The 26385-nt window shown below is 37.4% G+C and overlaps 2 protein-coding genes across 5 annotated transcripts in view; one reads left to right on the top strand and one right to left on the bottom strand.

Annotated features, from left to right (window-relative positions):
- Positions 1–146: 146 nt before the first annotated feature.
- AP4E1 (adaptor related protein complex 4 subunit epsilon 1) lies at positions 147–24581 on the bottom strand. 3 transcript variants are annotated; one of them, XM_075100367.1, is made up of 21 exons: positions 24340–24581; positions 23822–23893; positions 22872–22995; positions 20565–20638; positions 19052–19173; positions 18042–18201; positions 17332–17498; positions 16613–16686; positions 14850–14972; positions 14653–14762; positions 14236–14375; positions 12952–13064; positions 12696–12841; positions 11689–11991; positions 10811–10925; positions 8541–8676; positions 7146–7401; positions 5788–6363; positions 4184–4368; positions 3188–3345; positions 147–2253 (listed from the first exon to the last, which is right to left on the bottom strand). In XM_075100367.1, the coding sequence occupies exons 1-21, from the start codon at positions 24499–24501 to the stop codon at positions 2093–2095; spliced, it is 3477 nt and encodes a 1158-aa protein (XP_074956468.1). In that variant the 5' UTR covers positions 24502–24581; the 3' UTR covers positions 147–2092. The 3 variants fall into 3 exon arrangements, with proteins under 3 accessions (XP_074956468.1, XP_074956469.1, XP_074956470.1); XM_075100368.1 differs by having other exon boundaries at positions 12696–12814; XM_075100369.1 differs by lacking the exons at positions 22872–22995; positions 23822–23893; positions 24340–24581 and having other exon boundaries at positions 20540–20639.
- The window catches only part of SCG3 (secretogranin III), a 31134-nt gene continuing 28800 nt past the window's right edge, over positions 24052–26385 (top strand). For both annotated transcript variants that reach the window (XM_075100371.1, XM_075100370.1), the window contains exon 1: positions 24052–24349. In XM_075100371.1, the coding sequence (XP_074956472.1) occupies positions 24067–24349 (283 nt within the window). In that variant the 5' untranslated portion in view covers positions 24052–24066. The remainder of the gene's footprint in view (positions 24350–26385) is intronic.

Genomic DNA, 26385 nt, shown 5'->3' with positions numbered 1-26385 from the left:
AGCCACAGGATGTTTAAATCACCAATGGATTCAAGACTTCACCACTGTTCAAGATGCAAAGAGAAACAACTAAAACAGAAGCTAGTTCTTAATACGCAGAAACACTGCTACATGTGGTAGCAAGGAATATTTAACAAGTATTGAGCTAATTTTTTTTGAATGAAACAATTTTATTAAACTACAAGAAATGCAAAGATGGTGATGCTATTCATATGGTGAAAAATGTTATAAAGAACATTACATTAACACTAGAAGACTTTGTGTTTTTCTGTTCTCTTTAAACACTAGGAAATTGAACATCGCATTGCTGAAATGGTTTAAATGCATAGGCCAGAAACAAATATTTCTACTTTAGTTCATACAATTACAAAATCCCAACTGTGTAACACAAGTCTGATTTACCAGCAGGGAAATAGTTTGCTGGAAATTATTCCCCTATAAATCAGTTTTCATTTATATAAACTGTCTTAAAGTGCCAAATAAACATTAAAGTATACAGAACATGAATTATATTTACAAGTTCAGTGCACTTTAAATTCCTCAGTAAGAGGGTACTGAAACAGCAATAAAAAAGAAGCTTTAAATGATTTTACTTGTGATAACACAAGAGGTTTGACTTAAAAAAAGTAAACAAAAAAGGAAAAAGAAACTATCAGCACATTAACATTCTTATGATTGTTTCCTGAACATTTACCAAAACACTAGCAAAGTAACAGAATATTTTATTTTCCTTTACAACCAGTGCTTATTGGGTGAGAATCAATAACACTGAAACATAACAAAGAATTTCCTTGTTAATATTACACACAAACAAGAGAATTCCGCTGTAGAATCCATTTATATTGTGTCTGAACTGTGTGTACATCTCTGATGTTTTAAAATTAAAAACATGACCAGTTATAAATAATATTAAACAGTATTAAAGTTTTCATTCAATATCTAAATAAATTAAGATTGCTGGATTTTCAAGACTGTGAGGTTATTTCAGGAAGAAAAGGATACAATCTAGACATACAGATTTATCACATATGGTGCTCTGATTTAGATCTTTCATGCCTTACTGCACTTCCTAGCCATGCACACACACAAAACAGCCACATCTGTGCAAGTCAAAGATTTGAAGAGTCATACTGAGGATATAAATAATTCAAAATAAATGAAAATTTCCTCCATGTACATTTTCATGGACAGAGATATTGGCCTGATTAAATTTATGGAATTGACTGGAGAGCAATGAACATGCCCACCAGCCAACTACCAACTAGTCAACATGTCCACAGCCAACTACCCCCAGCTCAGTCCTGATCCCCATGAAACTTATCTTCAGGCATGTACGAATACTCAGTGACTGTCACAGACCCCTAAGGAAAAGGAACGTGACAAACATGAGGCAGGAAGAACTGCAGACAGGAACTAACCTGAAGGGCCTTAGATCATCCCCCATGAGGTGCTTCCGTACAATTTCACGTCTGTCTCCTATCAAAAACCTATTTAGACATGACTACTTAAATGGTAACTATCAAATATCATGGGAAGTGTGTTGCTCACTGAAATCTTTCAACTATTTTCAAAACACGCATTTGTTACTATGTAAGTGACTTTACACAACAACCAATACGGCTCTTGTTGCCCGCAGTGCTTAAAAATAGATTTAGAAAAGTTATCAAAATAAAATCGGATGATCCTGATAACTGATCAAGTCAGACCTCATAATGGAGATATGTTTTCTTTAAAATCATATTTATGTAGTTGCTATGAGGAATAATTGTTGGCATCTATAAAAGCTGCATAATAAAAATAAATAACTTTCAGTCATTTACAACAAAATTAATATACATTTCACTTAAACAGGTAACAATACTTTAATGGATTAGTTGTTAGTCGCTGTACAGTCCTGAGCATGTTTTTGCAGGCATAATTTAGGCCATCATTCTTCCCCCACAAGTCCACATAACATATGCCAGCTGGAATAAAATTTTAATGCTTCTGAAAAGCGGTATCTTCATTTAGCTTTGGTAATTATCTGTGCAACTGTGTAAATCTTTCATTTGATTTTCACACACCAAATAGATTAAGGCAGGTACTATTGTTATTAGGATTCCTCCATCACCTTTTGACACTGATAAAGCAAACCATCTGGAAGAGCAGAACAAGGTGATCTGAACCACAATGCCAGCATCCCTGAGTGAGTACGACAATGCAGCAGACAGGGCACAGATGGAAGTAGCTGGCATGCCAGTATTCCCTCATTACCTTAAAACAACAGAGGCCACAGAAAAAAATGAAGTAACAATTAACAAGTAACAATAGCTATAGCATAGTTCACACACACAAAAAAAGTATCTTTCTCTCAAACTCCATTTCTGCTGTTCTCTTCTACTCTTACCCCTACTCCTCTAACATGTCACCAAAAACCATGCCTCCTGCATGTAACCCCAGCTTCATTTGTTATATAGCTTCAAAGAAGCTATAGCATGTCCAAAGAAGGGCAATGAAGCTGGTGAAGGGTCTGGAGAACAAGTCTGATGAGGAGAGGTTGAGGGAATTGGGGTTGTTTAGTCTGGAGAAGAGGCTGAGGGGAGACCTTATCACTCTCTACAACTATCTGAAAGGAGGCTGTAGTGACATGGGTGTTCGTTTCTTCTCCCATGTAACTAGGGATAGGACAAGAGGAAATGGCCTCAAGCTGCGTCAGGGGAGGTTTAGGTTGGATATTAGGAAAAATTTCTTTACTGAAAGAGTGGTTGGGCATTGGACCAGACTGCCCAGAGAGGTGGTGGAGTCACCATCCCTGGAGGTATTTAAAAGACGTGTAGATGCGGCACTTCAGGACAGGGTTTAGGAGGCATGGTGGTGTTGGGATGATGGTTGCACTTGATGATCCTAGAGGTCTTTTCCAACCTTGATGGTTCTATGATTCATTACCATTTTTTTCTCCTGTCCAAAACTCGACAGTGCAACAGTTTGCTCCCTTATAAAATTTACTGTTTGCTGTATACTTGTACCTTTACATCGTCTTCACAGAGACCCCTGAGTAAGGCCAAATAAAGTCCATAGGACAATGGTCGCGTGCTTACTATGCTCCTAAACACTCCCTGCATTGAACTGTAAGATACCTGCTCCCATGCACTTACTTTCCTGGGACAAATTATAGGTTTAAGCAACCTTACAGCATACTTTCACTCACCTATAATATCAACTATATGGAGTTTCAGCTTCTGTTGCAATGTATTCAGAGCTGCTGAAAGGGAATCTTGACAAGATGACATTTTTATATTCTGTTTCACGTCATTGGAAAGGGACAACCACAGATTCCCAAAGTCTTCTGTAGTCATTTCCATTGGCCTAAAAATAAGTTCACCACATATCTTAGCAAAATAAGATACATTATTCAGAATATATATGGCCTCCCAAAAAGTCATATCTGGAAGCAACTGAACAATAGAGCAAGCAATAAGCAAATACAGATTAGATTAAACAAACCCCTCCTCTTCCCAGCTTAACATTTTAAAAAGTTTCTATTTCTTGCTCTAGATTTCTAAGTTAAAAAAAAAAAAACATTATTCTGTGTAAATGGAAGACCAGAGTGAATGGCCTTGAGATTTTTACCCATTGAAAGAGACAAAATGAGTTTGATGAGAGGTAGGCTTCATTAAAGTAAACAAGTTGTATTTCACTATAAAATAGAAAAGTCTACTGGAAAAAGAACACTTGCTTTTTCTACTCCTAAAATAAATGCAGTGTTCAAGAGTTAATAGAATGAGATTTCTTCTTCCCCTGCAAAAGTTGTCAGCCTTTGCATGTAATGTATGGGTCTCTGTACCCAAATCACTTATTTCAGCTTGACATCTTTATATTATGCCACATTTAAAACAGCATGCCCTTCTGTTCACTCAGTTCTGTTAGCCTCCTCAAAAACACATTCTGCAGTTCAAGACTATTCTAACCTGCAGCTACTGTCAGTATTCTCACTGGATGTATATTTCTTCCTGGAACTTTGCCCCTTTTTTGAAAGTCTATAAATCATCATTTACTATTTTTAACAGTTATGTCAACTATATTAAAATTAGCTGCTCAAGATGAAACCTTACATTTTCATAATCAATACCCAAAATCGTCCTGCCCTTGTCTAATACTTGTTTGAGCACACACATTTTTAAAAACTGCAGTTTATTTTATTTACCTGATGAAGTCCAACAATGATAAAGTTACTGAAAATTCAAGGCGAGTTTCCATCTCTGACTGGAAATTAAGGGAACCAGAAAGAACTCCCTGTGTACAGATTTTGTCCATCCACACACTTTTCTGGCAGTGTTCCACACTTCGAGCTTCAATTACAGGAAACTGATAGGAGGGACTCTCCAAAATCTATATAATTTTTTTTAAAGGAACATAGAATGAAAGTCTTGCTGTCAAGTTGTCTAAGTGGCTAAGATACAGCTATAAAATTGTGTAAGTGCATTTTATTTCAGTTGATTTTTCTTGGACTATTTGGCAAGTGAACAGAGCTACCATTTCTCAGCTTTCATCAAGGATAAATCAATCATTAACTTCCACAAAAGTTCTACAAGAATTAAAACACTGGAGACATTGATCTCTTTCTGCCAAGTGGCTTTGTCCCCTACCCCCAAATGACTGCTCAGAGAGGCCAAAGAACTGATGACCAGGAACCTGAATTCAGTAATTCAGTCCCAAAATAAACCAATATACAAGAGCAAGCAACACTGCAATATACCCCAAGCTCTGTGCTAAAAGCAAGAAGTTGAGAAACCATCCCTAATGGCAGGGATAATTTCAGGATTACTCAGCAGTCTCTGGCCTCTCCAAACTAGAAACAGACAATCTATCTGTGGCAGTGGTCTGTGTGGAAACTTACATGAATTACAAGGCAGAAAACCAGACATGAGATGCCTGCTTTCTATCAATGCCAAGACAGGTTTGATTCAAGCCAGAAATAGGAGGGAAGACTTCATAACCAATTAGCAGTTCCTTGATTAAGTCAATTCTAAAATAAATACTCTGCTTAATTCTCTTTATCCAGTTATCACTTGCTAAGTTTCTCCAAGGTTTCACAATTCTATGCTTCTTTCAGCAACACCCATGGATAACATGCCAACAAGCAATTCCTAAATAGCTTTCGAGTTAAGTTTCAATCAAAACTATCACATGCTTTTACCAACCATAGTTAAGCCCCAGATATAGCTAATGTCAGAGAAGTAAACTGACCAACACTTCTCCAACATCAGCTGAATGCATGAGAACAAGAATTAAATATGACTGATGTCTTTGAGAAAGAAAAACCAAACTTGAACCAACCTTACACAAATTTTTTGTGAAGGAAGAAACTGCACCACATCTGTTTGTCAGATAAATACAAATGAATGCACAAGCTCAAGAGTCACACCCAGACAAAAATGTTACATGGTGATTTCTTTGGCAGCTCAAGTCATACCATTCAGACTATGGCTGGTTAGGTTTTATTCTTAAACACAAGCTGAATTCAGAACTGAAAAGTCATACGTATTTGTTATATGGAGGCAAGCAGCAGTAAACGAAATCAAGGTGAATTATAGAAGTGAGATGATAACTTTTATACCAAATGACACAAGCTTAGTATTGAGATTTCTTTCATTACTCTTTAGGATGTGTGCAATAGCCATACCATAGATTTTAAGGAAATGTTTTGGGAAAAAGGCATGGCTAATAGCCAATATTGCACACATAAATGCAAGCAAAAAGCGAGAAGTTCCAAGTGAATTTGAAATATAATGAAACAAAGTTTCTTACCTGAAAATGTTCCGCTTCTTCAAACACTAAGTTCACAGCACTAAGTGCAGAAATGGTTTTATTTGAAACAAAAACAGTGAGCAACAAAGAGTCATCTGTCCACACCTTACATAAATAGAGAGCTAAGGCATCATTCTGACAAAGTTCCACTACTTCAGAATGAGTGAGCTCTTCGAGCTCTTCTGGTAAAGAGGGGACCAGTGGTGTTTTACTGGCACTTTCACACTGAGCACTTGGAGGAGGCTGAAAAATTTCAATATTACTATCAGCAAACAAAGACGACTGTGACAGCCTACTATCTGACAGTCTTTGATCCAGCCCAGATTTTTTTAGGGCCTGAGGTGTTTCAAATGCTAAATTATCTTCTACAATATCTGAAGAACACAGGGAGGCCTTCCTTAATCTTGTGTGTAGATTTCCCTCACAGTCTTCCATGTTAATAGGTACTGTATCAAGTAAGGGACCAAAATCTGAAGCAGCAGCATTTTGGAAGTCTGATGCCTCCTCAATATTTTGAGTTTCATTTATCTTTGATTTTCTTTTGAACTTCTGAGTAGATGTGTCCGCTTTCCCCATCTGAAAAGGAAAAAGGGAAAAAAAATGGGTGGGGAAATTTCTAGCAACCAGCTGTGTTACTGTTAAGAGCATGAAACAGAGTGAGCAAGAACAAATAATGGCAAAGGAATCAATTCAGACAACAAATACAAATAGATTCCAAACATTTTAATGGATCCAGTAACGGGCTTTTGTTGTATTTCCTACAGGGTATTGGATTAGCTTATAATGCAAGAATGACTCTAGGTTCTCTAAAACATAAACTAAAAGTTCCTATTAAAAAGCAAGCACAGGTAAACATTTTCTGGTTAAACCAGTGATAAATGCCAAGATTGGAGCTGGCTAATATGATAATGCCAGTCTTAAAAAGATCAAAGAATTCACCATTAGGTGATGTTCTGCGTATGACCATACATAAATAAAAAGTGGTCTTGACATAGAGCATCAAACTCTAGCCTTATTGCCAAATTAATCCCAACAGCTCTGCAAAGTTGGGTCAAGGAACAGTTGTTAGGGAAAACAGACTAGAATTTGAAGTGCAACATGTAAACAGAGGGAAGTTCTAGCTACTGAATCAGATCTGCTCCAGAGATTGCTTCATCAAGTAATAACCAACCCATTCCAGGCTCTTAAATTATCAGATTACAGAACTAATTTTCAATATTTTTTCAATGTCTTGAGTTTTTTTGCCTTATTTTACCACAATACTAATTTGATCACCATTTGCATATACATATCCGTAATTGTAAACAACAATATATAAACTTTAAACTGATAAATCTGAAAAAAAAAAAAACACTTACCAGACTGACACCAGCATTTGATCCTAGCCCAATAAACAAAGTTGATGCTAACTGCTGCTTCTCTTTGTCTTCCTCAGAGAGGATGGCAACTTGTTCAGACCGCAATGCAGGAGGATCACCCACTTGTCCTGCTAATAAGCTGCCACAAGCAACAGTTTGTGGCTCATTTTCTTTCCCTACTTTGTTTTCTTTTTTTGGAAGATAACCTTCTTTTCCCCATAGCTTGCGTACTCCCTCAAGTTTCAAAGTATTTGTCCTAAGAAGAAAAACAAAGCAGGATCAACCATATGAACATAAAAACACCAACATTCTACTTTAAAAACCATTCACAACTCTGGTACATTGATATACACAGCGAGTAGCAGAATATAAATGAACACTTCTGCATCTGCATGAAGTTCTATGTTACTAATATCACTCACTACTTTTAAAACACCCTGCAAATGCAAACTTGGACTAGGCTATATAGTCCTAAGTACAGACCTATGCTAAGTCAGCATTGGACACCTGCAGCCAGTAGTAGACTGTTTGCCAACTCCATCCAGAGTTTTGGATTACATTTACAATGTATTTGAACTATTTTTCAGAAGTGAATACAAGCAACATGGTATCTGTCTTTCTCCCCAGGAGAAAGATTCTGGGAATCTCTAAGTATATTTAAATAGTTCTATTGCTGATTCCTTAAAAAATAATTTAGGTTAATGTAAGAGTCTGAAAATTAGAAGAGACCTAGAAAGTATTTTTCTTATAAAAAGTGTTCTTGTTCTCAGACACCCTGAACTCTAGCAGAAGATAATTCAACAGACACAGGCTAAATGCTACAAGTCCTCTATCTAAAAGCCTCACTCAAATTTTCTTACACAAACTGCTTGAAGAATCTGAAAAAGCTTCCAAGGTTTCCTGCACACCAATTTACCAGACTATAAATGAAGTTATTAATTTGTATGAAACTTTGGATATGGAATTAATTTGTTGTGTTCTAAAACTTAAGGAGTATCTTACACTGCGAATCTTAGCCTCACTTATCTAAAAAAGTTTCCTTAAAAGATACATTATTGTAAGCCCATAAAAAGTAAGTGTAGCCTGTAAGAAAAAGAAAGAAGTCAGAGAAAATACTTAAATCAGGTAACCGTCAGGTAATCCTGTCCCAATTTTACTGCATTAACTATCACTTGATTTATACTTTATGAAGAAAGCAGAAAAACAGTCTAACTGCATTAGCTTTTCTTCTAGTTATGTCAAAGAAGATGCTATCCTGAATTTCTTCTTATATGATAGAGGTTTCCAAGTTCAACTGTATTATTTTTAGTTCCATGTAATAAAGAAGTAAAGACCCATGAAACTGACAAGAACAGAAGCTTAAATGTACTTCATTTCAAACACAAATTAACTCACTCTTTATGCCCTGTCTCAGCACTATTACCAGACGTATCAGAACCAAAAGATAAAACAGTGGGGGACTGTCTGCCGGTGATGCCAGATGAGGACACACTTGAAGCAAATGACAATCCATAAGGTTCAAAATTCAGAGCTGCAAGACAGACAGAATCTTAATATTACAATGAGGCATAAAAACTAAGAAAGAAATCTATTTTTTGAAAATAGATATGATGTACTGCTGCACTTCTCAGGCTTCCCACTCAGGATCCTATCCTCATTAAAAATAGATGTTTCTGTTCTCAAGTAGTTTTTTTAGACACACAGAGGATTTATCCAAAACATGTATTCATTTGGTATTTTGTTTTAAATATCGAAATTAAACAGAAATAGTGACTTTATAGCATATCACTAAAACATCTGCTGCTGCTTAGTATTTGTAGACCCAAGTACTATACTGAATCTAAATAAGTGAGCTTTTCCATTTGTTCATCAGCCTAAATAACATTTTGAGTCCACAGCATTATGTCCATATATCACTGTTTGCTTTGCAAACATACTTGACACCTTGGGTGATAAATCATTTTCACTAAGACTTGCAAATCTGGATTCAGAACCAGACACCTTAGCTATGCTTTATGAATCAAAATGTAGTTTGAATAGCTTCTAAATATTGTTTTGGACTATAACATAAACAGTCTATTATGTATGAAGCAGAGCACAGACTCTCCTTTGCAGCCCAGGAACTATCAATGGGTACAGTCCCTTTCCCTCATCTCCACCCCAGCCTTACACTTTCTTCTTCCCAGCAAAGTGAAGCAGCAGGGCAAATCTGTTGGGCATCGGGGATGACAGAAGTCTCCTGATAAAGGAGGAAGAATCCTGTCCCATAAAGAAGCAAGAAGGAACAGAGATCCAAGGGGCGTTGTGATTAACAGAATCCACATAAACATATTCAAGTTCTACCAACCCATAAATTTAGTTATCTATAAACAAAGAATTTCAATAAACTCAGTGGACTCCCCTTCTAGAATATTTCTGAATATTCTATGTCACCTATACCTTAATTCCTAGAATTTATGAACCAGTGGAAGATGCTAATCGGCACTTGTGACTGAGAAAAAACAGCAGTTCGTAATCTGTTTCCTACAATAGCTTTCCTGCAAAATTGTAAGAACACTGTGAACACTAGAGTGCTAAATGGATGTTCTTCAGCAGCAAAGGCCACTAATTTTGTTCTCAACACCTCAGTATGAAGCACTACTATGAGCTCAGTCTGACATACGGTAGATTGTATCTCTCATTGGGCTTTACATACACCAAAAAACCCCAGTATATTCAGTTTCAACATATCTGACCTTGTTCAATGTTTCTCCACCAAAATTTTGAATTTTCTAGCAGGCTTAAAGTAGAGGCTGTAGATGTAATACTCTCAATTTATCACTACTCAGAAAAGTGTTAAATTTTGCCAAGCAAAATTTATTGTACGCATTAACCTGCAGAGTCAAAATCTTGTTTTAAAGAATATATAATTTCATATATTGATATATTATTTTAATTATAATGTTCTTTAACAGCTAATTATTTCTTGTTATAGAATTAATACATGTTTGAATTTAGTATTAATATATCGTTTATATAATAATGATAATTCATTACAGGTAATGTAATTTTTCTATTCAGACTAATTTTTCTAATTCTTCAAGAGTAAAGGAAAGCTGAGGAATGTTTTCCAAAAGCTTTCCAACCTCAAAGTGAATCATTAAGAGCCTAAAGGAAAAACTTATGTGACTGGCTATAATAAAGTGAATGATCACTTCCATGGCAAAAAAGTTTTATAAAAGCACTATAGGTAAAGTTTTAGGGTATTTTTAAATAAACAAAAGCACACAGTGCTGTCTTATCTGTACCTACACTAAGAAATGTATGATTTGTGTTGTAAAATATGTTCACAATGGTTATTATTGAAAACTATAATTCCACAATCAAGACTACGTGCTCAGTATAGTAAAGTCAGGAATCCTTTGCTTTCAGTTTAATAATCCCCATAAACCAGTAAAGAAACACTCTCATCTGCAGAATGGCAACCTACGATACATGAACCTTTACATATACCTGCTAGACAGATATGGAACTAAAATCTAAGATGAACTTCGCTAAGTCTACAGACAAGAGACTTATTAAGATAAAATTACTTTATAAAAATAATATTAACTGTATACTTAGATTGTTTGTTAATACTTATCAGGTAATTTACCAGCTATTTAATAAATGCAGTAAACAGTCACCTTTTTCCTGAGAAAGTTTCTCCTCTTGTCTCTGGTGATGAGGCTTATATGGTGCTGCACCACGACCAAGTCCCTCAGCCACAAACCCATCCAGAAAAGATAAGGAAGCATCTACCTACGCAGAATTAAGAAAAATGACAAAGCAATGAAAATATTTTCTATTCATGAGCCTGATGTTACCAGAATACCGTGTCTTATCAGCAAATCAGGATCTTCTGTCTCACATCTCCACATCTACCAGTAAAGCTGCTGTATTAACAGGAATTGTTAAGCAAGTATGATGAAACAGACTCTGACCTAGAGATTTGTAACTTAAATCCTCCACTACTGATTTTTGTCTATACAAGAAAAAAAAAAAAAGAAAAAAGCAGAGTGGAGTTTTCCCAAAATGGTTGATCCTACCATAACATGAAAATACTAAATTCAAAACACCCCCCGAAACCTCAGCAATATCAATAGTATTTTCCATCACTTATTATGGACATTTCAGTGTCAAGATGAGTAGTTTCTAAATATGAGGCAAATGTTTGAATTAAAAAACTGTACCATATCACTAAAGCAGGCCTAACTTGCCTTTAAAAAAAAACTACCAAAAAATTAAATCAGCATATGAAATCATAATTTTCTTAAAAGCTACTCCAGCTTACTATCTAAACACCACGGTTCTTTATCTTTCACTATAGAATATTATGATTCATCACATATGCCCGAAAAAGTATGTTTCTGAAAACTGGCTTTAAGCAGGCTAAAGACTGGCACCAGTCAGAACTGTCAAATGTCATTAATTTTGAAAACACTTTGTACCAAACTATTCAACACCCCCACCCGCCCCAAACTACAAAGAGGTGCATGAAGGACACACATTGGAGCTGTCTTACCACCATGTCATTGCAACTAGCATCAAATGGAAGAAATTTTTTCATCAGTACTTTGTCTTCACACAGATGCTTCAATTCAAAGACATATTGTCTCATGTAGGTTTCTAGAGAGTTGCTGAATTCTTGGATTAGTTTGTCAACTGTTTTCGAACAGGAGGTACGTGATGCTATCTTGGTGACTGCAGCCATTATCCATGCTTTAGTTTCAGAAGTAACGCAAGTCTTCTTCAGCAGGCTGTGTAGCTTTGTCAAAATAACCTCTGGATCAACATCTGTAATAAGGCTGGAATATTCCCCCAACACCTATTCACAAAGAACAGACAAAATACGTATTTAGTCACACAGAGCAGTGCTTTCAGTTTTGAAATTAGAATAAATAAAAACACAATAAAAACCACCTCACATTCAAGAAACTACTACTTAAACATGTTCTGAATTATTTACCTTTTTGTGTTTTAAATGTTGAAGGCTTGAAATGATCTTTGTTTACCTGACTCCAACTTTTAGCTTCTTAAAACTCAAACAGCTGTCTCAACAAGAAAGCTAAACATAGCAATTAGGCCCTTACAAAACATGATTTGTTCATACTGCAGCCTTTTCCTTGGGTGAAAGCTGAAGTTTACCCAGGTGCCAAACAATACTATCATAGCCCTTGGCCATCCACCTGCAAAGCTAAAGATGCCTTTCACAACCACATCCGGCCTACTACTGATGAAGGCAGACAGGCTCTCACCATGCAGTCGGATTCATGTGGCTGCTAAACCATGCTAGCAGTCACCTGCCTTAAAGGGAGCAAGTCAGCTTTTCCACAAACTATGACCAGTTAAGTAGTACTCAGGCACCAAAAGAGGTCACTAAAAAGAGATTCCAGCATATTATTTTGACTCAAAGTAAAAACAGAATATCCATGACTAAAAATAAAAGTTAAAATATTTATTAAAAACATCACCACCTTTGACAGTTTCCTCATATCTGCATATTCAATTTTGACCATGTGTCTTCCTTACCCAACTCATAACTTGAAGGAATTTCTGCGGATACAATGCATCTTCCTCTTCAAGTAATGCTAAATAAGACTGTACTGCATATATCCGTAGCTGATCATCACCTTTTCCATCATCAAATCCTAGATAGAAAACAATACATACTTTGCCTGAAACACAAATAACACCTCCCATCAAATATTTCAAAGTGTTTTAAGATGAAAAGCCAGATGATTAAGGAACCTGTCTAATTCTTCAGAGCATTCAGGGAGTTACTCACCTTCAGCCAACAGTCTCAGAAAGTTGTTTGGGATATCAGGATGCACAACGTCACCTCCAACTGAAAACACAGCATTCATTGTTTGGATGAACCACTCATCATCAGGGGCATATGTGTCCAGATGTTAAGGAATGAAGTGCTAAGGCATAACTTTTTCTTTATTTTTTAAGTGCGTTTTGTAAGGAAACAAGTTTTCCATAAGTAAGCTACCCATCTTGCTCTCCCCAGTAAGTTGAGGGCCTGATGGTGAATCTAACTGAAAAGGAAATATTCCTGTGTCTTTTATAAAGAGTTTCCTGTAAAATTAATGAAGACTGGTGGTCAGGTAGAGAAGTCTTAAATTACTTCCCAGTTGGAAAAGTCTGTGCATAAACTTTACAGTTATCCATTATGTGCAATTTGCTGACTTGCCAATCAATACATCTCAAGTAGTGCATGAATAAGTGCTGTTGATTTCGTGAAAAACAACAAATGTTTCTAAGTACTCCACAGAAAGAAACATTTTTTTAATATATTTAAAATTTGATCAGCCTTTGCTAACTTTGGAAGTTAGCTTCTGCCTTCCCTCAAATAAATCCTGAAATTGCACACTTACTAAATGGAAATTTTGAAGAGTACAGAAACATTGGTGTTATTGTCTTATTTTTGCATACTGCATGACAACACAGGTTTTTTTGTATGCTAGTCTGTGCCAAGCAGTGTACAAATAGGATGTTAAGGGAGCTCTCTGTTAGAAAGAGCTTACAACTCAAATTATCAGACAAGAAATCATACAGAAAATCAGGCAATGGCAAGTCTAACAGCCATGTCCACCATGTGTCAAATGCCTAACCATCACTCATCTTTTTGGCATATTTAAATAAACTTTTTATATATTTCTATGAAAATGTGTTATTCTTAAAATGCATACACCAATGATGAGTTCTCTAACAAAAAGATCATGCCTGCAATTACAGAACAGCACTCAATGTAGCACTGAGGCGTATCTCTCCATGCAGTGGTATAAGTCTTCAAAGTTTTGATTTAAAAATACAAAGTTTTAATTCTAAACTCCAAAGCCAAAATAAAGTATTTTGAGTGCCATTACTTTCTCTCAATGAAATACAAGAAACACTGATCATTTTTGTATGCATTTTCTTTTGAGCTTTTTTTTTTTGCATATGGAAGAGTGGAAAGCACAGCTGTAAGACTTCCTACCTCAAAAGACGAAAGATGCTTTGAAAGGTACAAATGCTACAATTGCCTGAGCTCCGACTCCAAAGCTTCAGAAAAATAAAAGGATATTTCTCAGCTAGTTCTGCTATTTTGCCAACTAAGTTGATGATAGCATGTTCTTCCTTGCTTTCTTTTAAGTAGTCAAGCATCTTCTGAACTATGACAACTACATTCTGTCCGTTTGTAATTCTATAGAGAAGCTCTAAAGTCTGAAAGATAAAGCAAAAAATACATTTAATTGGCTCTGATGACTCAAAAAAGGAAACGGGAAAATAGAAACACTTTAGTGTGATGCCAAATCAAGCAACTGTATTTGACAAGTCTTAAATGAAATACACTGCTTATCTACACAGCTTGTCATGTTAATATTGTTCATAACTGCCCTCTCACAATAACTGAGACATAATATGCCTTTTACATTATTCGTTTTAGAAAACCAATCACCCATCTTAAAAATTAACTTTTTATATTTAAAAATTCACTGACCTCCCTTTTAATAATGGGATCTGGATGGTCCAGACACTCAATTATTGTCATCTGGTGCTGAAGTGCCAGATTAGGATCCTGCTGGATAACATACGTCAGAGCCTTTAAACCTAGAATATAAGTGACATAATGATATAAGAGAATGTATACTACTATGATCAAATTAAAAGCATCTTAATGAAATCAGGTATCCTTACCTAAGTATTTCAAATTAATTTTGGGTGACAAAACAAATTTTCCAATGCACTTGGCAGCCTTTTCAAGTAGTTCAGATTTGGGATGAATTGTATAAATTGTTTGGACACATTCAAACAAGATGGCTGTGGTGGGGGAAAAAAAGGACACGTAATTAAGGTGCATTATATACTTCCATAATGCAAAAAATTTTTAATAAGCAAACAAGCCCATTTACAGTATCAAGGAATTTCAGCGTTGTCCCACCCCCACTGAATCTAACTGCAGACTACCTACTGATACAAGTAAAAACAGGATGAAACACCACATCCTTTAGTACATACATATTTTTTCATTAGCCTCTGCCATTGTGTATACAGCTTTCTGTCCTTAAAGTTCTTCCAACCTTCAAGTATCCTATAGTTGCTCAAGGGACGGGACTGGGACAGTTTTTAGAAAGCCAATGGGCAACTATGAACCATTTCAGACAACATATTTTTCAGTAATTCATATGATTTCTTAGCTACTACTGACAGCCAAAATCATCCCAAGAATATCCTTATTAAAAAAAAACCCTTTGCATAGTTGTTTGAGAAAAAGCTAGAAGTAAACTGCACAGCACACACACACAAAAAATTAATCCTTTGTGGCAGCAATTTGGGCAAAGATTCAGACCAAGTTACTCTCTCCAAGTTAGCTGGTGTTTAAAATCATGATGTAATTTTCAGTTGTTCTCGCAATTCAGTCTCTCAGTAGTCCAACAGACGACCACTTACTCTCCTTAGGCATTACAAAACTAGATCTGAGAAAGACTAGCATATTAACAACTCAATTGCCTATAAGAAGCAAGAAACATGCAATAACCAAGGACTTTGCATAAGAAAGAGTACTCACTCCATTATATTTTTCTTTTGTCTGGGATCAGCAACTGAAGTTTTATAAAAAGCTTATTATATGTTAACAAAATCTATAATAAAATAATGGGGGGTTAGTTTATTTTATTAGTGAAACAGCTTTTAAAGTAGTGTTCTAGAACATCAGATCTGGATCTTTGGGGAGGGGAAGGCAAAGAAAAATCCAAATACATTGCTCAGCTTTTTATTAGAAAAACTTAACAGTGCAATTACTCCTTTTGCGTTGTTTGGTAACAAATACCGATGTCTCTGCTAAGATAATGAAATTAACAGTCTTCTACCGTGTTCTAGAAATTTTAAATTGAGATATATGTGTGCCAAAAACATCTTTTCACATGCACCACTACCACTGAACTCTCAAGGTGTAATTTTTATTAACTGTGGCTAGAGGGAAAGCCCTACACAGCTGTAAAGAACTGCTGTCACTCTTGCAAACTTTTTATTGCCCTTCTCAGGGCAGCAAAAAGAAGATCTAAGCATTTCTAATAAATGGGGCTGTATCACTAGGATTTTTCTTCTCTTTTATTTCATCTTAAGCAACGTTCAAGAAAAGCTTTCATGAAGCAGCTGACTTTCTGTATTTAAGGCCAAGGACAATGCAAATATAGGATAGAGGCTTTTCAGTCAAAATTAATTCCCAGTAAATAATAATGTTTTACTTCAATGACAAAAAACTGTGCTGTACTGCTGTACTGCTGTACTGTATCACTTGTTCTACAAGTTACTAGTTGGACACTTCGGAATACAGTTACTATATATTAAGAATATAATTAGATTTTTTAAAAGTACTGCATAGGTATTTTAGCATGACCAACTACTCACATTTTCAATCTTTCTGAAGACTGATAATTACATAAAATAACCTCACTCACCATATGTAATATTATGATTTATCTCTGCTCTTCTTAAAGATTCATCTAGAACATCATACATTAATTCGCTTGTCCTGTTTAACAAGAAAAAACATCTAAAATTATTTGCAGCACTAACAAGCACGTAGTTTGCCAAACAGCTCAAACAGTAGCATTGAAATCTGTAACAACTTCTTTGTATCTACAGAGTTGCTTTAACATGGAAGAGCTCTATAACATGTTTCTAAATGGCATCTAACAAGATGTTTGCAGCTTTTATGACGTCACAAGAATAAACACACTTCCCTCGCTGCTTGTATAAAAACAAAACAAAGAGGAAAAGGATCACAGACAACTAGGTCCACACAAAATGATACTTTTTATGTAGCATAAGTTAAGTACTTTTTAAGGTATCTTTAGTATGGATTTTCAGAGTTTGGTAACCTTGTAACAGAAGTCCCAGCAAAAATATATTTTAAGCGTATTCCACAATAATCAATAGTTTAGCCAATCCAGAAGCTAAGAAACTAATTTTGCAGTTTAAAAAGTATCTGCTTACTATATTGGTTAATAACAAACGTATAAGAAGTTCAACACTGAAACCCTCCTATAAAAAAAAAGACAACAAAACAAACGAAAAACCACTCAACAAAACAACCAGAAAGCTGTCTATAAGGTACAGGTCATGACTGTATTCTTTGTACCTTCAAAATCTTAATTACAGAGAAGGATCTGGTTACCTTGGATCATTTTTTCCTAACAGCCCCAATATTCTTAAAAGCTGAATTTGTAACCATGGTGCTGGAACACTGTGATAATTGAAGTCAATAGGGAGCTTTCCTCCCACTACCTGCTTTAGGATGGTTACAAAACTCCCAGTCAAGTCTTTGTATCCAGATGAGTTTTCCTACATAATAAAAAAGAAATACAGTTCAAAGATTTTGATACAGCACCACAAAAGTAAAACCAATCAACATAATCCACAAATTCAGTAAGATCAAAGTACCTACACTGATGGTTTCATTTCTTTAAATCAAACTTCTACTTTTATCCCCCAACACTTGTAAACTCTTCACTTTAATCCTATGCTATTTTCTCACACATTTGCAAAGCAAGTGAATGTAACTTGAAGGTAACAGTAAAAAAAAAAACACAAAAAATACAAGCAAATTTCAGCAAACCCTTTAACACACCCTAGAAGTTAGATGCTCTAGCTAAGGACACTAATAATGCTAAGCATTCGAATCGCGCAAGAACTGGATCTGTCAAGCTACCTGGAGAACTAGCACAAACATAACACAGATATCCATGATCACATAAATTAATTTTTAACTATTACAAGTAAGTTTTTTCTGCAAAAATTCTGTACAGTACACTGTATTTAAAATTTTAAAAAAATATATCTATGAAAAGCTCCTAAGTTAATTTGTGCTTCCAATTCTTTGCCTACCTTAATCATTTGAAGGTAAATATGCAAAGAAGCAGCCATGACTCCAGCATCCCTGTCACATAAGGCTTTCCGGAACTTATCATGAATATGCTGAACTTGGTTAGGAGCAATGAGATAGAATTTATATAAAGCTTGAACAGCTTTTCTTCGGATAATTTCCCTGAAGTGAAATGAGATTTACACAAAACAAAATTAAGCTGCTTGTGTATGTTAAGTACTTAACAAAACAACTTGCACTTGTTATTTCTACAGCAATGTAAAATTATGTGGCCAGCCATCAGAGCATCATGATTTCGAGAGAGATGAGAACCCATGTTTTACACATTTGGTAACAAGGGACTTTGCAAATACCATCTAAGCGAGGAATTGACAAAGCAAACTTAAAAGCATATAGTAGGGCTTGATGTCAGATTGACAATTCAAAAGAATGGGCACCAAATAAACAATGAAGTTGGCTATCGCTAATCTGTTGTGGTCACGTGTGGATCTCCAAAAAACACCTGTCTAGAAGTTACTGAGTCCGACCATTCTGCAGTTCCCTTTCTAATCAACACAACACTTAATGTCATCCTCTGTGTACGGGATATTAAAAATTAAGAATCAAACAATTCAGGGGTATTGATATCTGCAGATACACTTTCACCAAAGTTTCTATAAAAAGCTTTATTAAAAAAACGTAACAGTGAAGTACTTCAGGGATCCCAACCTGTTTCTCCACTTACTCTACAAACACTTCTTCATCCACATGTTTGTTAAAAGGACTACAGAAGACAAATTCAATTACATTTACCTATCAAACCCTGGTTATGAAAAAAATTAATACCTATCCAGCACTCAGTCAAAACTGCAAATAAGTCAAAATCCAAGAGAAAAACTAGGAGAGGAACAATTTCTGAAGGTAATAATTGAAAAGACCAACTCAGAGAAAAAACATCTTTACTAAAACTACCTATAAAATTAAGTCTTTCAACAGTACAAGGTCACTTGAAATTCTGTAAATGAATACATACTTAGAATGCTGAAGCTTGTCTTCTATTAGGGGAAGAACAGCTGGAATCATCTCCCGTGGAAAGATCTGGCTGACAATGGTTAATGCCATGCACACCTCTACTAGATTAGTGCTCTGCAAGTCCTGTTACAATCATTGAAATAAGACAGTAATTTTTCATTTAGACTTTTAAATCCTGCACAGACATACCCCAAATCTTTCACATGCAGGCTGGATCTAGCCCACCTACAGCAAGCATCCTGCTACCAGACGTCCTGTTGTCTGTTCATGTTTGAGAAGTGTCAGATCTCACTGACCTAATCAAGCTCTTTTCTTCTCTTATACAGGGAGAAGGAGCATGCAGCTCCTCACATTTGTGTTACAGAACTAGGTTCATATCTTAAAGGTATGCAAGATTAACGCATAGAGCTACACTCAATGTTTGTTTACTGAAATAGTTTGATGACTGCAAAACTATGCTGAGTCCCCAGCTGGATCAGCGGGATCAGTCACTTTGCACCGAACTCAACAGTATTCTCTCTAGTGCCTTTGACACAGCTCAAAGGAAAAAAAAAAACACGCTCAATAATCCTGCCAATTACATACTTGCACACTAAAAGAAGACATTACCTACTCCCTAAGAAGAGATGTAAACTACACATAACATTCTATAAAGAAAGAATAAACATTCACAATCCCAAATACAATTAAAGATAGTAGACATAGCTCACTATAACCATAAACCAAAAAAACAACGGATGAATTCATGAAATACAAGACTAGAATTACTTTTCAAAACAGATGAAAAGTGTAAGATTTCCAGCTGGCATCATTACTTGCTCTGGCCATTTGCACCAGATAGGTTTTTCTGCTTATTTTCATTTAGTTCTTTTTGGACTCTCATTTTTCCCACTTCTTTATATATCCTGACTAGTTTCAAGTCAGATTCTTAAAGACTGTCGAACAGTTTTCAATAACAACAGCAAAATGAGCATCACTTTCAGTCTACAATTTATGTGATTTCGGCCTGTATTATAAAAGTAATCATTACACAGAAAAAGTTGTTGTAAGCCAGAATTGCTCCATGCAAGAGGCAGTGATACAGACGATGACATCTATGAAATATTATCAGGTAACAGATTTTCAGCATCACTCCAAAGCATACTTCCATTTTCTACCAAAACAACACAAAGACGCCAACAGATATTTGTTGTCAGCTAAAAGCAGAGGTTTACATTAAAATATGCATGCATGACTACTCCTGCAGTTGAGAACATATAAAATTGGTACATTTTATAAAGGAAATTTTACGGTATACCTCCTTTCAAAGAATTTAACATTATAGCTTCAACAGCAGGAATGCCAAGATTAAATTAAAAAGCCAACAAAAGGCATTTCAAATTTTCATTGCTAACCAAAGAAACAGCAACTGTAAGAGATCAAGCTGGAACTAATGAGCTTAGATGTTGTGTGACACAAAACAGGAAGAATTTGTCCAAGTTTAGTTTACCTCCAGACCTCCAAAAACACTGTACCTTCACAACTGTGTTCACAAGTAGAAGTAGCAGTTCATGATTTTCATGGAGAAATAAAGAAACTGCCAAGTAACCTATAAAAGAAAGCAGCCTCCATCACTACTTTCAAGCAATAAGCAACTTCAGGATAGAAAATTTAAGACTATAATACAAGCAGAGTTAATTCAAACAATAAAAAAAAGACAACAAAAATACCTCACTGTATGACAGTTGCTTGTTTTAAACATCAAGACTTTCTTTTATTTCCAGGCAAACCACTTATATTTAAGTTGCAGTAAGGCTTAACAAATAACAGCTAAGAATTCATAGGGTGTGAGAAATCAGAGACATTACAACACTGTTATAGCTAAACAGCAGCCAAGAAAACCATGAGAAATCTCCTCCTGGAAAACAAATATTGTCCCTGCACAGAAAAGTACATATTCTTTCTAGACCATACAACAAATGCACCTCCTTGTTTCTCTTTTCTCAAAAAATAAAGTTCCATTTCAAATAAATTTTATATTCAACTTGGAAAACAGAAGTAAATTCACCATCCTATGCTGAAAACTCCCTTGCTATCTCTTAACAAGAAGGAAACAATTCCAGAACCCCAGAAAAGAAACCTGCCAGAAACCTTTTTCTTCAAGATCCCTCTTCCTTTTAATCTAAGGGACTTACAGTGAGTGTGTGGGGAAAGTGTGCCACAACTCATGACAATATTTTTATCACAGAGATGAATCGTAAAAAAAGGTCTTGGTTCATACAGGGCTTAGGGATCAAAACAAGCAACTCAAATAACTGTATTGTCTGTGCTGTCAGATTGATTTATCCACTTGTGAAACTATGCACTTGATTAGCTTAGCACATCTGCAAATATGTAGTTTGCTCTCATTCACTGAGACTCACACTGGGTAAAAGAGGAACCCATCTTGGTTGAATCAACTGACAACACTTCCTTAATACAGACTTTGGTATATTGCACCAAGAACAGACAAGGTTGTCCTCGTGTATCACATATAACTGTAGAACAACAACCAGGAAACCTCAAACCCACATACACATTCTCGACAACATCCTTTTACCAGATCAAAGCTTAAGGGTGCTTTTTGTCCAGAGGACTTAAAACCACCTACATTTAAAAAACAAAACCCAAAAAACCCCACTGCTTCACCAAAGCCTTCTCAAAAACAACCCTAGTATGGAAAGGTCTCAAACTGATTAATGACAAGACACATTGGTTCTTGACACTTACAGAGGTCACAAAGTTTTCTTCAAAACAGCTTACCACCTGCCCTCCCAGGTTTGGTGAAGACAGAATTTCTTAATCCCTATCAGAGCATCTGCACACTGGCTTTCATTACTCAGGGATAAAGCAACTTTAAATCATCACTTGTAATGCATTCTCTCTGAAACTCCAATACTTGAATGGATGATCCAGAAGAAATTCAAACACAGGATATCAAACAAGCATATCCCACAAGACACTGCCTTCCTTCTGTGTATGCAGACATAGTATTGCTTGGAGTTAAACCATTTTCTCTGCAAACAAGAAAAAATGTCTTCACTAGGCAGCTGAATCAGCAACTGCAAGGAAATTCTCCAGACGAAACAGGCTGACAGCTACTTCAAATCAAATCTACTGGAAACAAGATAATAGCCACACTGGCAGACCAGGAAAGCACAATGGCATGAAATTTCAAAGAAATCTGAACTAGCCTTACAGATTTCTTCAGGAACTTCTGCACCTGTGCTATAAGGACGTCCCTATTTGCCTCATTTCCTACAACTGTTTCTAAACAAAAATATATACTACATGCACAAAACCAGAAAATATTTTTGGGCCACTTTGCTAACAGCAATAAGCCCTTTATAAAAATTCTAAACAACTATCTTTAAGCTAAATATCGGGAAGCCAATACTATGCTTGCAGAAATTGTCTGACATTAACATCTTTGTCTACTCTTGTAGTACCTAGAGTACTTGAAAAAAAAACCAAATCTTGTCAAAAACTCATTCTCAGCTTGATGTGTCTTTTAAAAAAATTTCTCCTAAATTACTTGTTTATTGGTGCAGCAATACAAAACAATGAAAGAACAACTGATGATTTAAAATAAATTAATTTCCCCTGCCTTCTGTTCTACAGTTAGACACAGAGCAGCTCACAAACTACGGATTTAGTTCTTTTCAAAGAGGGGTGAGAGACTATGAAACAAGACCAAGAAAACAGAAGAACATTCGAAGCTGTATTTTTACATTAATTATAAACCCTAAGAAACTTGAAAAACACAGTTTGAGCATATTAGGGTTATAGTTCCATGCACATACCAACTCTTTTCTCCAAAAGATTTCCTTGCTGTGCAAGCTTGATTGCATGGATATATCCAAAGGAAGACTCGTACCCCAGCATTTCACAATAAATGAGTCTCACCATACACTCTTTCATCAGTCTCTGAAATACCAAAAATATATTGAGAATTTTAAGTCAGCCATGTTTTATACTCTTCTTCACTGCTCTAATGAAGTAGAGGACATTACCTGATAGAAACATATGTGCATTCACACCTGTTTTTTCAAATCAGGGTACTCCTACGTATTCCTGTTATGAACCTCTTCTGGGAACCAGTATCAATTTTTTTACCATAAAAGCAGAACTCAGCATACATTGTCCCTAAAGATGCTATCTTATTTTGATTACCATGCATGTGATCAACACTAGATTAATTATGACAAACAAAAAATATGAATTATCTGAAGTATTAGATGATCACAGTGCTAATACAGATGATTTTTACCAACCACTACACTACCTGGGATGGGTTTTCACTATGCGTGAGGTAAAACTTTATTTTTCCCCTTCAAAAATTCTCACTCGTGGGACCAAGATATGTATTAACTAATTTAAACCAGAATATATCAACTCCTGCAACAAAGCACAGCTTCTTATATAGCACAAATTAATTGTAGGAACAACGTCAGCCTGCAAAGAATGTTATTAGATGGAAGCAGCTCATTACCAATCTTTTTTGTCTGCATTATTTCAGAAACTACAGAATGACAGACTCTGGGCGCCATATTGTTACAGTTTATTCACATAAAACAGAGTCACAGTGTCCTCACTATTTTAACCATGCTGCAAAACCACAGACATTGGTACCTTTTAATGCTGATGATTAAATAGCTATAACGCAGATAACCCATACACTCCACCTAGCAAAAAGAGTGAGAACACTTTTTTTCTTCAGCTTTGGCCTGCTGCTCCCGCTAACAGAACTTACGAGTGTTGTGGTGGGCGCAGAAACTGTTGCTTTCAAACTGGTTAGTTCCTGCTGGATTAGTTTTTCTTCTTCCTAGAAAAGATTACACTTTTAATTTTAATCTCGCGTAAACTTTGGAGGCAAAACAGGAAACAGAAGTCAAAGAAGGCAGTATTCCACCGTCTTCTCGAAGCCAGCGTAGACCTCATTTACGGTAGCAACACGGGACAGCCCGCGTCCATCACAGAGAGCAGCACCGTGCGGCCATGTTCTCCCACACCACGCCCCCACGGAGCAGCACAATGCGCCCACCCGTGAACATGCGCTGCAGTGACGCTTTCGGCGGGGCCCGCAGCTCGACAGGGCACAGCCCCGACTGGGGCTGCGGGGCCACCGCGCACGGGGCCCCCGCCACCGCACCGGCACCTCAGGGAGGCCGGGAAGGGAGAAGAGTAGGGCCGGGCCCCTGCCCGCTCCGACGCGGCGGGAAGAGCAGGAGGACCGCCCCGGCCCGGCTCGCCCCGGTGCGACGCCCGTACATGCTTGGAGGTGAGCGCCGTGATGCTCCGGATAAGGCTCCCGAGCCGGGAGGTGGCCGAAGCCCTGGCAGGGCCGCCGGCGCCCCCCGGCCCGGCGCCCGGCTCGTGCTGCCCCAGCAGCCCGGGCAGCACACTCAGCGTCCGCTCCACCACGTCGCTCATCGCGGCTCGTGCCGCAGCCCACTCCCCACCACCGCCCGGAAGGGAACGGAGGGGGAGGGCCCGGCCGCGCCGCCGGTCTCGCCCCGCACTTCCGGGACCGCCCCCGGCTGCGGGCGCGCCCGCCGGGCGGCAGGGGGCGCTGTATGGCCCGCTGGGGGCGGGGCAGGGAGCCCGGGGCCGCTCCCCGTGAGGTGGAACCGGTGGCGGCTGGGCCGGGAGGGGGAGCTGGAACACAGCGGTCGGAGCGGGTCAGCCCCGCGGGAGCGGCAGTCCCCCCCGCCTCCGGTGCTGCTGCTGGGGGTCACGGATCCCGCCGGGATAAGGGGAGCTGCCCTCTGAGGGAGCCCTCTCCGGGCGAAGGCAGGGGGAGCAGGAGCGGCCTCGCCGCCCGCCCGCCCGCCGGGGCTCTGTCTTTGTCAGCATCACAAAACAAAGACATTTGAAGGTGGGTGTCGAAAGAGGGCAGCGGGACCATTTGTGGGAAATGTTATTCTTAAAGTGTGAGCAGAAGCATCTAGAGAGCGGTCCTGGCCGAATGGCTCCCGGGGGAGCTGTTCGTGAGGTGATTCCCGCTCCCTGGCAGCGGGGGCTGGCGCCTTGGGAGGGTTTTCTCGGGAAGGTAGCTCCTGGGAACTACTTCTGCATTCATTGCTCTTCAAATGAAACAAAGGGCTTCTTACCCTTGAAAAGTAAGGTTTGAATTTATAAGGTTAAAGATTACTTTTTTCCCCTGACTCTTTCGATACCATTTTTGCCATTTTGTAATACTGTGCCTTTCAAATTAAAGTTAGTGTTATGTCACCATAGCTGAACAGGAGTTCAACAGATGCTAAACGAGCAGAAGCCTTGTTAGTTTTGGTCATTTGGTACCCAGAGAAGTGATTGCAACTGACAGAAAAAGCTCCTCCTTTGTTTGTCAGACACAGGCCGTATCCCAGCTCTGCTCTGAAACACCATGACGTGCCTCCTGGTCCGTACCTGGCTGCCGCAGAACTGTGTGGCTGGGATGGAAGTGGGCATTCACCGGCAAAGCAATGAAATGAACACGTGAAAGAAGGGTGCCAGATCACTTCCGTGGATACTTCACACTACAAGGGAAAAAGTGCATCAAACCCAGTCATGCTTACCTCATCTGTTAGGATATGCCTTTCAATACTTGTGTAATGAAATATTCAGACAATTGCAATGAGATATATTCAGATAGTCTTCACTGTATTTTTTAACAGAATTGTTTTTCTTTCACTGTTTTTCCTGTGAACAAGAAAAAAGCATCACGCCGCTTAAATATGTGAGTCAATCACCTCAGTAAAGACAGCAGGCTAAAATAATACTGAATCTATTAGTTTTGGATGCTTAATTCCATTTTAGAAACACATGTATTCCTTTTCAGTTACACATATTTTTTTGAAAGAAAATTACTTGACATTTTCTGGTTTGTATTTCAGTTCAAAGATGATCATTTTTTTCTAGAAAGGGTGGGAAAGAAACTGAAGTAATCCCTGATGAGCGGTGTGTTTCTAAGAAAAAAAGTATCCCTCCATCTCCAACATAGGCCTGGTCAGAAAATCATGCTAAAGTTTGAAGCTATAATAGATTTATTATCAGAAAAAAAGGTCACATAGGAACAAACTGGAGTCAGTAGTTTAAATCCTTTTAAAAAGGATTTAAAAGTTGGCATTTCCTTGAAGCTAAGTTGAAAGACTTCTACCGGTATTTTTTAAAGTTAATTTTACAAAATGAATTGGTTAAGAATATCTCAGTTAAGAACTCCTCAGGAAAAGGCATCATATTGTGTTGTAGAAGCTAGAAAAGCTTGCAGGCTTTGCAGACCTAAAATGTAAGTTCAATAAGCATAGGAAAAGCTGGTGGTAAAGCTAGTGGCAC

This window comes from Phalacrocorax aristotelis, chromosome 7 (genome assembly GCF_949628215.1).
Source record: "Phalacrocorax aristotelis chromosome 7, bGulAri2.1, whole genome shotgun sequence".
In the NCBI taxonomy this organism is placed as follows: domain Eukaryota; kingdom Metazoa; phylum Chordata; class Aves; order Suliformes; family Phalacrocoracidae; genus Phalacrocorax; species Phalacrocorax aristotelis.
The sequence above is the reverse complement of the archived record's forward strand: the minus strand, read 5'-3'. Positions and strand labels throughout refer to the sequence as shown.

Excerpts from the sequence above, each read along its gene's own strand:
- AP4E1 (XM_075100367.1), bottom strand. The coding sequence starts at position 24,501 with ATGAGCGACGTGGTGGAGCGGACGCTGAGTGTGCTGCCCGGGCTGCTG. Across the intron at positions 20,639-22,871 it reads TCTTTTGGAGAAAAGAGTTG|GTTACTTGGCAGTTTCTTTA; the intron begins GTATGTGCATGG and ends TTTCTTTTATAG. Across the intron at positions 11,992-12,695 it reads TCCTTCAAGTTATGAGTTGG|GTGTTGGGGGAATATTCCAG; the intron begins GTAAGGAAGACA and ends CTTTGTGAATAG.